This window comes from Balaenoptera acutorostrata, chromosome 5, assembly GCF_949987535.1.
Source record: "Balaenoptera acutorostrata chromosome 5, mBalAcu1.1, whole genome shotgun sequence".
NCBI classification, from domain to species: Eukaryota; Metazoa; Chordata; class Mammalia; order Artiodactyla; family Balaenopteridae; genus Balaenoptera; species Balaenoptera acutorostrata.
The window spans coordinates 121,724,165-121,736,172 of record NC_080068.1 but is presented as its reverse complement, the minus strand read 5'-3'; the positions used below and the strand labels follow the sequence as shown (position 1 = coordinate 121,736,172).

At 40.6% G+C, this 12,008-nt stretch overlaps 1 protein-coding gene across 1 annotated transcript in view; it reads left to right on the top strand.

The window, feature by feature from the left end:
- SEC24D (SEC24 homolog D, COPII coat complex component) overlaps nucleotides 1-12,008 on the top strand; it is a 113,137-nt gene that overhangs the window by 84,880 nt on the left and 16,249 nt on the right. The window contains exons 13-17 of the mRNA XM_007172423.2: nucleotides 904-997; nucleotides 8,686-8,802; nucleotides 9,595-9,765; nucleotides 10,794-10,890; nucleotides 11,023-11,168. Coding sequence (XP_007172485.2) covers nucleotides 904-997; nucleotides 8,686-8,802; nucleotides 9,595-9,765; nucleotides 10,794-10,890; nucleotides 11,023-11,168 — 625 coding nt within the window. The remainder of the gene's footprint in view (nucleotides 1-903; nucleotides 998-8,685; nucleotides 8,803-9,594; nucleotides 9,766-10,793; nucleotides 10,891-11,022; nucleotides 11,169-12,008) is intronic.

Genomic DNA, 12,008 nt, shown 5'->3' with positions numbered 1-12,008 from the left:
AAATTAATCTTTATTGGAGTAGAGTTGGTTTACAATGGTGTGTTAGTTTCTGCCGTACAGCAGAGGGAATCAGTTATACATATACCTGTATCCATTCTTTTTTAGATTCTGTTCCCATGTAGGTCATTACAGAGCACTGAGTAGAGGTCCCTGTGCTATGCAGTAGGTCCTTATTAGCTGTCTATTTTATACATAGTAGTGTGTATATGTCCATCCCAATCTCCCAGTTACCCCTCCCCACCTCTTTCCCCCCTTGGTAACCATAAGTTTGTTTTCTACATCTGTGACTATTTTTGTTTTGTAAATAGGTTCATTTGTACCATTTTTTTAGATTCCACATGCAAGTGATATCATATGATATTTGTCTTTCTCTTTTTTAATGTTTTGATTCAATCACACATATTTTGTTTTGTCATTAGCAAGGGGGTTTTAACACATGGATTATAAAAGTCTATTATTTATGTTAGTTCTGTCTCTTTTCATTGCAGACTGGTATCTAAAAGGAGGAATTTTTTTTAGTACACATACTCAACCCTACCAGTCCCTTCTCTTTGCTGGAAGGCAACGCAAGGGAGTTATTTCCTGAGTGTGCATGAGAGTATTTGGTGATGATATAGCCACTGTTCCATAATTTATAGTCTAAGAGATCAGAAATGTAGTAAATAGGAAAAAAATCTATAAAGAGTGTGATTTTGTAAATGTTCCAACCAAATCATAAATTTCGGTGCCAAATCATGCCAGGATATCATTCCTTGAGGAATGACCTCTGAAATTCACCCACAGGTGTTCAGTGTAAGAAAAACACCATATGTATTTAGGCCTGAAGTGTTCATGATTTATTTCCTGATGTTTATTACAAATATGCTAAATATTTAAAACCTTTTGCTCCTTCATTTCTTGCAGTTTATTGGACCAGATTCCAGAGATGTTTGCAGACTCTAATGAAAATGAGACCGTCTTTGCTCCTGTCATCCGGGCTGGCATGGAAGCACTAAAGGTGAGAAGAAGGCCCTTTTAGTTGCTAGTAAATAAATTCTAAAAACACACACACACACACACACACACACACACACACACACACACACAGGAAGTTTCATCCATGAAAGAAGATACAGCCTTCATTAAAACATGCAGCTCGGTGCTTTGTGACCACCTAGAGGGGCGGGATAGGGAGGGTGGGAGGGAGGGAGACGCAAGAGGGAAGAGATACGGGAACATATGTATATGTATAACTGATTCACTTTGTTATAAAGCAGAAACTAACACACCATTGTAAAGCAATTATACTCCAATAAAGATGTTTAAAAAAAAAACAAAAACAAAAACATGCAGGTTGCTGGAGGCTGTTCAAACTTCCCTACAAATCTCAGGAGGAAACGGCCCAAACCACGGCTTGCTCCCAGCGTTTACATTCCAGCGCTGTTAGCATCTGAGCAACTGATTTTGTGGGGTTTCCAGTTTAGCTCCTCCTTTTGGCTTTTATGTGAACTTTATATGATCTATTTTAAAATTATTTCAACAATATCTGAACTACCAGATACGAAAAGAAAAATCTCCATCTCTCTCCTTCCTTGGGGTTTTCAAACATGCAAGGGCAAGGTCGTGACAGTCAGTGACAGAAGGGAATGCTGCCTGGGGCCTTGCTGAATGCCAGAAACAGAGTGGGGTTGGCCGACTCTCTGGTTGGGAAGCTGAGCCCAAGTGACTCTGGTCGTTTTCATAGCAATAAAGACATTAATCTGGGGAAGGCAGAATGGTTGGAAAGTGCTTACTCTTAATCATTATTACCTTAGCACAAGAGTCAAACCACTTTGGCCCAGACAGCTAGTTCCTAAAATTGATTTTTAAATTGTATTGTTAAAGTTACATTTAAATTATCTTTTAAGATAAAATGGCTAGCAGTAACAAACAGCAACAGCAACCCTACAGAATTAAGTTTATGAGATACTTCCACATAAATTTTATGACCAAACATTATAGTCTGGTTCCAGTATAGTGATTCTTGCCTGGGTTCTTTGGTCTTCAGAGTATTCACTCATGGGATCAAAGACTTGTAGATATCCCTCAAAAAGCCTCAATACAAGTTAATTTAACATGAAATTAAAGATAAATTTTACATCAGAAAGCGATTTGGAGATGTTAAGTTTCATCCCATGGAAGCCAGCAGTGATCATTGTTTGGGCTACAGAAAGACTTGGGAATTCCTATTTTATTCCACATTGCTAAGGACAAATATCTTCTGTTTCAATTTGAAAGAGTTTTACAATTGTTGTTGTTCTCTCCTCCAATAAGGTGTCTAGAAATTCATATGTAAGTTTCCTGATACGTGATAAGTTATATATGACGCTACAAGTCTTTCTACTCTGAGAAGTTAGTACTGGGAGTAACACTGTATTCACGTGCTCATGCCTGAAAGATGAGTGGATATTCATAAGCCAATAAATCATTAGTTAAGACAGTAGAGTGGAAAGAAGAGCACGGCATGGGTCTTCTTTAGTTGCTAGTAAGTAAATTTTAAAGAAGACAGATAGGCACATGCACGCGCGCGCGCGCGCACACACACACACACACACACACACACACAGGAAGTTTCATCCATGAAAGAATATACAGGCTTCATTAAAACATGCATCCAGAATCCCAGCTCAAACCAATATATCTTTTCTAAAAGGGAGCAATACTGTCTTGTCACAATGGGTTCCACACTGGCAGTCCACAAGAGGTCTAGAGGCTGCTTAGCAGCTGTGAAAGAAAAAAATATATAAAGCAACTTGTGTACCTGCATTCCACATATCTAAAATGTGATATTATGATACATGACTGAAAACCACCGTGTTCTTATTAAGCATGATGTTCTTCGAGGTTGCTCAGCACCCTGATAACTGCGCTGTCCGTGTTCTCAGCTGCCTGTCATTTGCCAGAGGCCAGTGCATTTCAGCCAATCTACTTTCATGTCTTTTGCATGTTATTTTTTGTTATACTTGCAATTTTAATGTTAGAGTAGCATGTACTTTTACACTGAAGTTTAAAGATGAGAAGAAACTAATATCTAAATATAACTAATCAGAATAACTTTACAAATATCAAAGTAAATAAGTAGCATTATTCTTACAAAGTAGAATGAACTCCCTTTAGAGAAGGTAAAGGACTTTTTTTATAGCTTTTTTTCTTTTATAAATTTATTTTATTTATTTATTTTTGGCTGGGTTGGGTCTTTGTTGCCGCGCGTGGGCTTTCTCTAGTTGCGGATAGAGGGGGCTACTCTTCATTGTGGTGTGCAGGCTTCTCATTGTGGTGGCTTCTCTTGTTGCAGAGCACGGGCTCTAGGCGCGCAGGCTTCAGTAGTTGTGGCACACGTGTTCAGTAGTTATGGCTCGCGGGCTCTAGAGCGCAGGCTCAGTAGTTGTGGTGCACGGGCTTAGTTGCTCCGCGGCATTTGGGATCTTCCCAGACCAGGGCTCGAACCCGTGTGCCCTGCATTGGCAGGTGGATTCTTAACCACTGCGCCGCCAGGGAAGCCCAAGAACTGTCTTTATATGAAGATAAGGAGCTACCTTTATAAAATGACACTGTTGGACATAATGTTAGTGGTGCTTACTGCCCTGTGCCTGCTGGCAGATTGCTCTCCCAGCCCATCTTCACACAGACTCCAGGGCTGCAGAAGACCGGGAAGGCAGGCATGCCCCAAGTCGTGGAGTCACGTATTAAAGGGCGGGAACTTTTTTAAAATGCAGATCTCTGGCCCCACTTCCAGAGATCCTGATTCATTAGCTCCCCAGTTTGCTCTGCTGATTATCCATATTTGGGAACCACCAGCATAAAGAATTGTTATTCATTCTGCAATCTCTTGGAATAGCCTTACATTAAGTTAACTCACGAGAAAATTGCATACCTGACCCGTACAACTTCACATTACACTTGCACTAAGAACGCTTTTGTTTAACTATGATTTAATGTCTTGCCCTAAGCTGTTAATTAATGGTTAAATTAAGAAAGAACACTATGAAGAAAGTTCTTTCTTGTGTAGAACATTAACTGGAGACATTATTGCATGATTCAGTCTCTTACATGGAGAAAGATTCACTAGCTGGTTTCCTAGAGTCGGTTGCTATAAGCAGTCTAACTCATAATGTTTCTTTTAGCTTTAACTACTAAGATACTACTTAGGGTAGATATTCTAATATAACGATTTCTTTTCCCTGACCTTCTTACTGATTTCCAGTTCTTTACATTTGCCTTAGTATTTCTATTGTATATGTGCCTTTAATCATCTGTTTCCTCAAAACTTTTTTTTATAAATAGACCGTTGCCATAAATAACCTTAATGAAAAAGGTTTCTTCTGCATCTCCCAAGATTCTGGGTGATTATAATTCGTTGTATATGAGCAGAAGCTGCTGTAGTACAATTCGATACTTTCTGCCTCATAGCAACTTTTTCAGGTTTGGATGAAGGAAAAAAAATTCCAAATAAGATAAAAGTGTGTGTGTGTGTGTGTGTGTAAATGTCTGATGTGTGTAAATGTCTGATGTGTGTATGATAGCTGCCTCTGACCGTCACATCATTTCATCATCTTTTCAGGTCCCATGTAGCTAAAAATCAGTAAGACTTAAATTTGTGTAATATATACAAGGGTACTAAAATTCTTGCCTGAGGTCATTATTAGGCTAAGAGCTAACATTTTTGAGAATTTGCAGGGTAATATCTAAATATTGAAGAGACCACATCATTCATTCACTTTTCTTTCAATCAACAAAGATTGATTAAATGCCTGTGTTTTGTAAGACAACGTGAGGACTACTGTCCCTGCTTCGAAGTTGCTCATAGTATGTAGAAGAGATGTAACTCCATAATACCATGTGTGATGTTCATTGCTTGTGTTCCCAAAAATAAAGGGGGTGGAGGAGGCAAGCAAAGAGTAACTTTGGGAAGTCCGGGACCGCAGCAGGTCAGCCGAGTAGCTCAGGGTGTTCTGCACGAGAGGCCAGAGCTGAGAGTCTCGTTCTCTGTGGAGGGGAGGAGAAACTGAAAGAGCATCAGAGTGCAGTGTTTCTTATTTGTGTCCAAGTGGAGACATTTTAGAACTGGACTCCCCCATTTGAATTATAGCTTTACTTTCTATCAGCTAGATGCCAAGTAAAATCTATATATAATTAGTTGTAATAAACTTTTTGAAGCAAAGAGAGTAGACAAAAACTAACATAAAACATGTGCTAATTTGTCACAAAGATAAAGAGGGACTGTTTGGTAACTTCTGATGCATACTTTCTCAAAAGCCCTTGAACTATCCAACGAAAGGTTTCCATTCCCTATTTTCTGTTGTACATGCTTCCGTGTCCACAGCCTCTTGTACTCTTAGTGTCTTTTTTTCCACATAGTCTTCCAAAATCTGCATCTCTTTCAAAATCTGACACTCATAACTCAACTATATGTGAATTTCTGGCATTGTCTTTTAAGTTGGCCTCAGAACAGTTTTCTGAGTTAGCTCTTACTTCCCCCATAAAACTAGATAAATAGAGTTTGGCAAAATGTTGGAGGGAAATGGCCTTTAGTGGTTATGCTTCAAATATATCATTAGGTGGGGGGAATTTATCTTCCAGTTGTCTTAATATATGCTTAAATTTGGTTTCAAGGTGATGCATCACCACATTCCTTCCACAAAAACTTGTGGAGCATCTATAGAGTGAAAGGCACCAGACCCTGGGCAGGGGGCTTGGAGAAACACACTGTAGAAAAATCAAGGTCCTTCCTTTTTCATGGAGCCTGTGATCCATGGAAGACAGCAGAATACCTAAAGTTGTAACACAGTGTCATTAATTCTAGAAAAGTCTTATCTACAAAGCAGAGTAGGGACAAAGAGGTAGAGGCAACCAGCTCTACTGAGGGGGATAATAACACATCTCTCAGAGGAAAGGACATTGGAGCTGAACGTAGAACAATGGGTTCTCCAGGCCAGCCTTTCTCAACCTGTTTCCACCATAATAAGAATGACATGTCATTCATCTAATCCTACATGATGCACTCATGTGGGCACAGTCAGATTTTGGTAAAAAGATAAATTTTGTAGGGATTATAAAGCATATAATGCCATAGGAGCTCTTTCTTTTATTGCTACTCATAAAAGATTTTATAAGGATGTGATTAATGAAATAATAAATCTGAAATTAATAGCCATTATATTAGGAAAAAAGATAAATATGGCTTCTTTATTTTTTTCAATATTGTACTTTATTTTTTTTTCCTTCAGAATTTTACTCCATAGGTAATATTAACTAGGCAATCATGTATGTGTAATTATGATTAACACCATGTCCTGGGTCATTGAATTCTCTCAACAGTATTTTGTAGTTACTATTTTTCCTGTGTCATATAATTAGGTAGCTGAGGCTCAGAGAAGTTAAACATTTTGCCCAGTGTCACTTAGCTGATAAAATGGCTGGGATTCTAACCCATGCAGTTAGGAACTAGGACCCATGCTCTTAACTACCGTGGTATAAAGTTACAATGCGTCTGTGAGTAGAGAAGATCTAGATGGATAGAAGAATTTTTGACAGTGAATTCTTTAGGGGAATTGGGCAGGCGAGGCACAAAAAGTCAGGGAAAAGATAGACTTTTAAGAAAAGTTTTATACCTTTTCTGCTACTTGGATTAAAATAAAAAGTACTTTTATAATAGTAAAAGTGATAGAAATGAAAAAAATTTAGTCATAGAATTGCAAAAAATTTAACGTGTTATTATCAATATTACTGGAAATTTTACTTGGGTTTGGTCATTGGAACTGCTGCCTTTGTTGGCCAGAGTGTTGAAAACATCTTTCTCCTATGTGGTGTGTATACACATATACACACAGTCACTGCCCATGCTCTTCATTCAGCCTTGCCTTCCTTTTTATTAATGCTGTTATGTATCAGTAGTTTTCAGTAAAAGACTCGGGCAACAATAAAGTCACTGCTCACTACTGGCCACACAGCAAAGACAAGATGGGGCATGGGTTACACACCCTTCCCAGGGTGTCAGCTGGGACCCACTCCACAAAGCACATCACAGTGTCACTCGGTGAGACACATTAACACAGGGCTAGCCTTGAATTCTCTTCATTTTTTTTTTTTTTTCTGTTTTAAAAAATTTTTTACTAGCACAATCTGGTTGTCACAGCTTCATTATACATTTTACTGTACAAATGCTTTTCAGATGATTTTTTTTTTAAACACCTTCATTTGTCTTTTAAGGAACTTATTCACAAACCCAAGTACCTTATTATTAGTGGCAAATGACTTCACATCTTGCAGCTGACCCAGGCACACAAGTGTGTGCCGCTAAACCGCATCTTTGCAAACAACAGCTCCAGGCCAAGGAAAGGGAAAGATGGATTCCAGGCAGAGGGAACAAATACGGAGGTGTGTAAAGCACGTGGTGTATTCCAGGAAAGCAGGAAGGTTGTGTGGCTGCAACTTCCAGCGCAGGGGATGGTCAGGGGCGAGAAGATTAGACTGGAAAGACAGATTCAGACTAAACTCCAAAGGGCCTCAAAACTGTTGTTCATGGGCTGTGTGACCTCGCCAAATTGGATGAGCCTCAGTTTTCCTATCCTTAACATGCAGACAATACTACCTTCGTCACCAGGTTGTGAGTATTAAATAAGAAATGTGCGCGAAGGGTCTGGTGCAGGGCTGCACACGGCGAACGTTGGTAGCAACACATCTCACTGTTTCCCGGCCTTCCTGCTCCCACCCAAATAAAGAAATGTGGACTTTATCCTGTAATGGAAAGCCTTCAGGAGTCTTAAGGAGAAAAGCCACCTATGTGATCAGAACAGTTGCCTTGAAATTATTTCAAGGCAACAGTGTGCCTGGGTGGTTTGGAGAGAGGCAGGATGGGAGAGGGGCAATCTATTGAATCATTTAATTTCGGTAAATTTTGCTTGTAGGTTACTTCTTAGCTCCTTAAATAAGATTTTAAATATTTTTCATGCTGATTTGACTTTGATGGAGCCTCCCTGGGCTTTTCGTTGCTTCCCAGGGACCACAGATAGTGTGATGTTGATCCCGCATCTTTTCCTTTTGTCCTCTTGCCTGATAGCTGGTTCCTTGTGTCTGCTGTTGCTACAGCACCGATGCATTCTTGTGCATTCTTCCTTGAAGTACCCCTTCAGGTTCAATCTGTGTTTACTAATGATTTCAAAGAAGAGCTTGGATTGCATCATGATCCTGGGGATCCTGTCATCAGGGGATTTACCTGGTCCTGAAAGACTGCTGTTGGCTAAATGAGAAAGTATTTTTACTTGGACACATCATTTTAATAGGTGTTTAAAGCATCATGGTATAGAGACCTACATTTATATATTGGCTCTTTGGGGAATTCCCTGGCAGTCCGGTCATTAGGACCTGGTGCTTTCACTGCTGTGGGCCCAGGTGCGATCCCTGGTAAGGGAACTAAGATCCTGCAAGCCGCACAGTGTGGCCCAAAAAAAAAAAAATATTGGCTCCTTCGCTTACAACTTGTGTGACTTTAGGCAAATCACTTAGCCTCCCTGAGCCTCAGTTTCCCAATCTATAGAAGGCACAAGGTTATTGTGAGGATTAAGGAGATGTATACAGTGCTTGGCTCATAGAAAGTACTTATATTTTACTTTTCTGAGTCCCTTAAAATAAAACTTCCCACCCAAGACTCTTTTTTTTCCCCCCCAGGCAGCTGACTGTCCCGGGAAACTGTTCATCTTCCATTCCTCCTTGCCAACTGCGGAAGCACCAGGGAAGCTCAAAAACAGAGATGACAAAAAACTGATTAATACGGACAAAGAGAAGGTATTTGTAAACAGTTGCCCTTTGAAGTCCATATGTCAGTTCTTAAAATGGAATAAAGGGAGAGGGAGTGTGTGCTTTGTATAGGAAAGGGGGAGAAGGTACATGTAATGTATAAATCCAGGACATTGTATTTTGTAGGAAGATTTTGAACTGTAAATAATTTAGGAAATTGTATATTCCTGGAAAAACTGATGTCTGAAATAAGATAAGGTCTCAAACTTTTTTCATGTATAGTATGTGTAAGAGACTGAGTGATAAGACTATTAGAGGAATGGAAGAAATGGGGGGAAACGCAGAAAGAAGATCAAAGCAGAGGGCAACTGTAGGGGACGGTCCCGTGTGACAGCACTCCTGAGGCATGAAGTAGACGTGCCCGGGGCTCAAAATATGCTTTGCTCAGACCCCCTCTGGCAGTGTAGCCGAGGGGACAAGTCAGGGGAAAGGATAAACCGCGAGGTGAGCATCCAGCCGCGGCCACGTGACACCGACCAAGTTGCCTCTTCTCGGTCTGTGAAAGGGAGGACTAAACGCCAGCTTCCTTAGAGCTGTCGGAGGATCAGAGAACATTGCGCACATACGTGTATCAAACACAGCACACGCCTGGCGCACGGGGTGCTCGACACATGGCCTCCTCTTCGCTGATGATTATCACGGCTCACTTCTTCTTCTGCACTTAACTGGGGAAAAAAAATTCATTTAACAAACTTCAGTGAGAATTCAATAGAAATTAAAAACAGAAACCAGAAACATTATGTGGTTTTCTTTTTTCCCTTTGTGTATCTTTTTCTTCAGATCCTTTTCCAGCCCCAGACAAATGTCTACGACCCTCTGGCCAAGGACTGCGTGGCTCACGGCTGCTGCGTGACGCTCTTCCTCTTCCCCAGTCAGTACGTGGACGTGGCCTCCTTGGGTCTCGTGCCTCAGCTCACGGGAGGAACCCTCTACAAGTACAACAATTTCCAGGTAAAGGCCAGCAATTTGTTCGCCTCGGTTTTCCACTGCTGGTTTACTTTTGGTGCTTAGATCTGAGGGTGAGAAAGCTGTGCCCCCTTGTGGGCAGCCGACAAATGTAAATTCTAGGTCCGATGGAAAAGGATGGACAGATGGTTAAGAATTGCTTGCCTGCTCCCTAAGGTATGGCCACAGACTGACTCATTCAGCCTCAGAGTTGAATGTCAATGTTAAGCTTCCATGTTGGGGGAAAATATATTTAATATAAAATCTTGATATTTTATATTAAATATATTTAAGGTATTGTTTATAAAAGTGACTATATATTTGTTTTAAAGTGTTATGATATGGGGGGGGGGTCTTCATGATACTCCCCCCGCCCCCTCCAAGCCTGAACTGAGAGACAGAGTCAAGAGACGATCAAAATGCCAGCCCTGGAACGGACCTAGGTCTGTGGGCAAGTGGGCTTGCTAGCGCTTTCCCCTCAGTGAGACAAACTTTACACCGAGGCACGAGGCGGCACAGACAAAAGCGTCTCCTGCGGACTCCTGCCCCTGCTACTGTATTGAGGGCCAGGAAACGTGTGCTTCCTGCAGGCAGGCTGCTTCCCCAGAAAGAAGATGTGGAAGAGGCCGAGCTACGCCCGCCCAGTTCCTTTTCCCAAGCTTAGAAATTGGATATGTCACCTGCCCTCCCCTGAGGAGAAGAGGTTGGGGGGCGCCTCTAAGTTATGTACCTCCAGAGGGAAACATGGAGGGGGAACGAGTGTTCCCCCAACATAAATGACAGTGTTCATCATCTAGTTGTATTTTGATGAAAGCAGTTATTTTTCATTGCCTAGCTACATATTTATATTAGGAACTAGATGAGGGATTTGATAAGACCAAAGATTATAAATGAAATGACACTGAAAAAGCTTTCAGAACCCTTTCTGAGATTTCTGGATAAAGTAGGTTTTAATCAAGATTTTTTTAAAAAAGAATTGTTATTTTAAGTATTTTGCTGCCACCTGGTGGGCATGATCATACTTTATTTTTTAGGTGCACTTGGACAGCCAACAATTTTTGAATGACCTCAGAAATGATATTGAGAAGAAAATAGGATTTGATGCTATTATGAGGGTTCGTACCAGCACAGGTACTTTTCATTTTTATTATTTTTCAGGTCCCTGTTGTATAATTGTTTCCTCTTCAAACTCATTAACAGGCCAACAAAGAAAATAACAGTAAGATAAGGAGAAGCAAAATTTCCCTTTTCCCTCATCCTTAGGTTTCAGAGCCACTGACTTCTTTGGTGGCATCTATATGAACAACACCACCGATGTAGAGATGGCAGCCATTGACTGTGACAAGGCAGTGACTGTGGAGTTCAAGCATGATGACAAACTCAGTGAAGACAGTGGAGCCTTAATCCAGGTGATCTAAAATGTATTCCCATCTTTTGCTTTGTAGTTTGTTACTGACTTTGATCAGTGGGGGAGACTCCAGGGCCATCAACTGTGTAAGTCTCTCCGTAAAGAAATTCAACTCTATTTTGCCAAAGGCAAAAGTCACTAGATTAGAGCACTCTATGGTATATTCTCCATACTGATTCATATATGCTATTTATGTGAAGTAACGATTATGTATGTCTTTGCATGAGAGCCCCGCAGACTTGAGGTCAGAATGACAGGCATCAGTACCCACTCACTCACTGGTTTGCTGCATTCCTGACGGCCGTGTGCCAGACACCATTGCTGAGACGTGTTATCATATCAGAAGCAAGTAACAATAGGATTTGGCTTTGTAGCAAGTAAGATTAACTAGAAGCCATAGAGACTTTGAATTAAAACAGGAGAAATTCTAACGGTCATAGTTTTCAGACACGAGCATCACCCTTGAAGAAAGGAGAGAGATTGGCATCAAGTTGAGGAAAAACTCTAATGTTTATTTTAAAATCACACCTATTTGGGGAAATGGTTACTTGTTTGCATTTTTGAAATGTATGCATATATTATTAGTACAAAACCTAAGTACGTCACCAAAGCTAGTTGTCCGTTTTTAATCGACGTGAGCCTCGAGGAGGACTATGAGAACATGCAGGTATTATTCCTGCACCTGAATCCCTGGTCATAACATCTGAGCTAGGAAATGTAGACTAGTTGTGGAAAGGCACACAGATATCTGCATGTGAAGAGCCCCGTCAAAGCTTACGTTTAAACCAGTGAAATGCTACATCAGAACCCAGTGTATGACTGGTCATTATTCCTCCCTTAT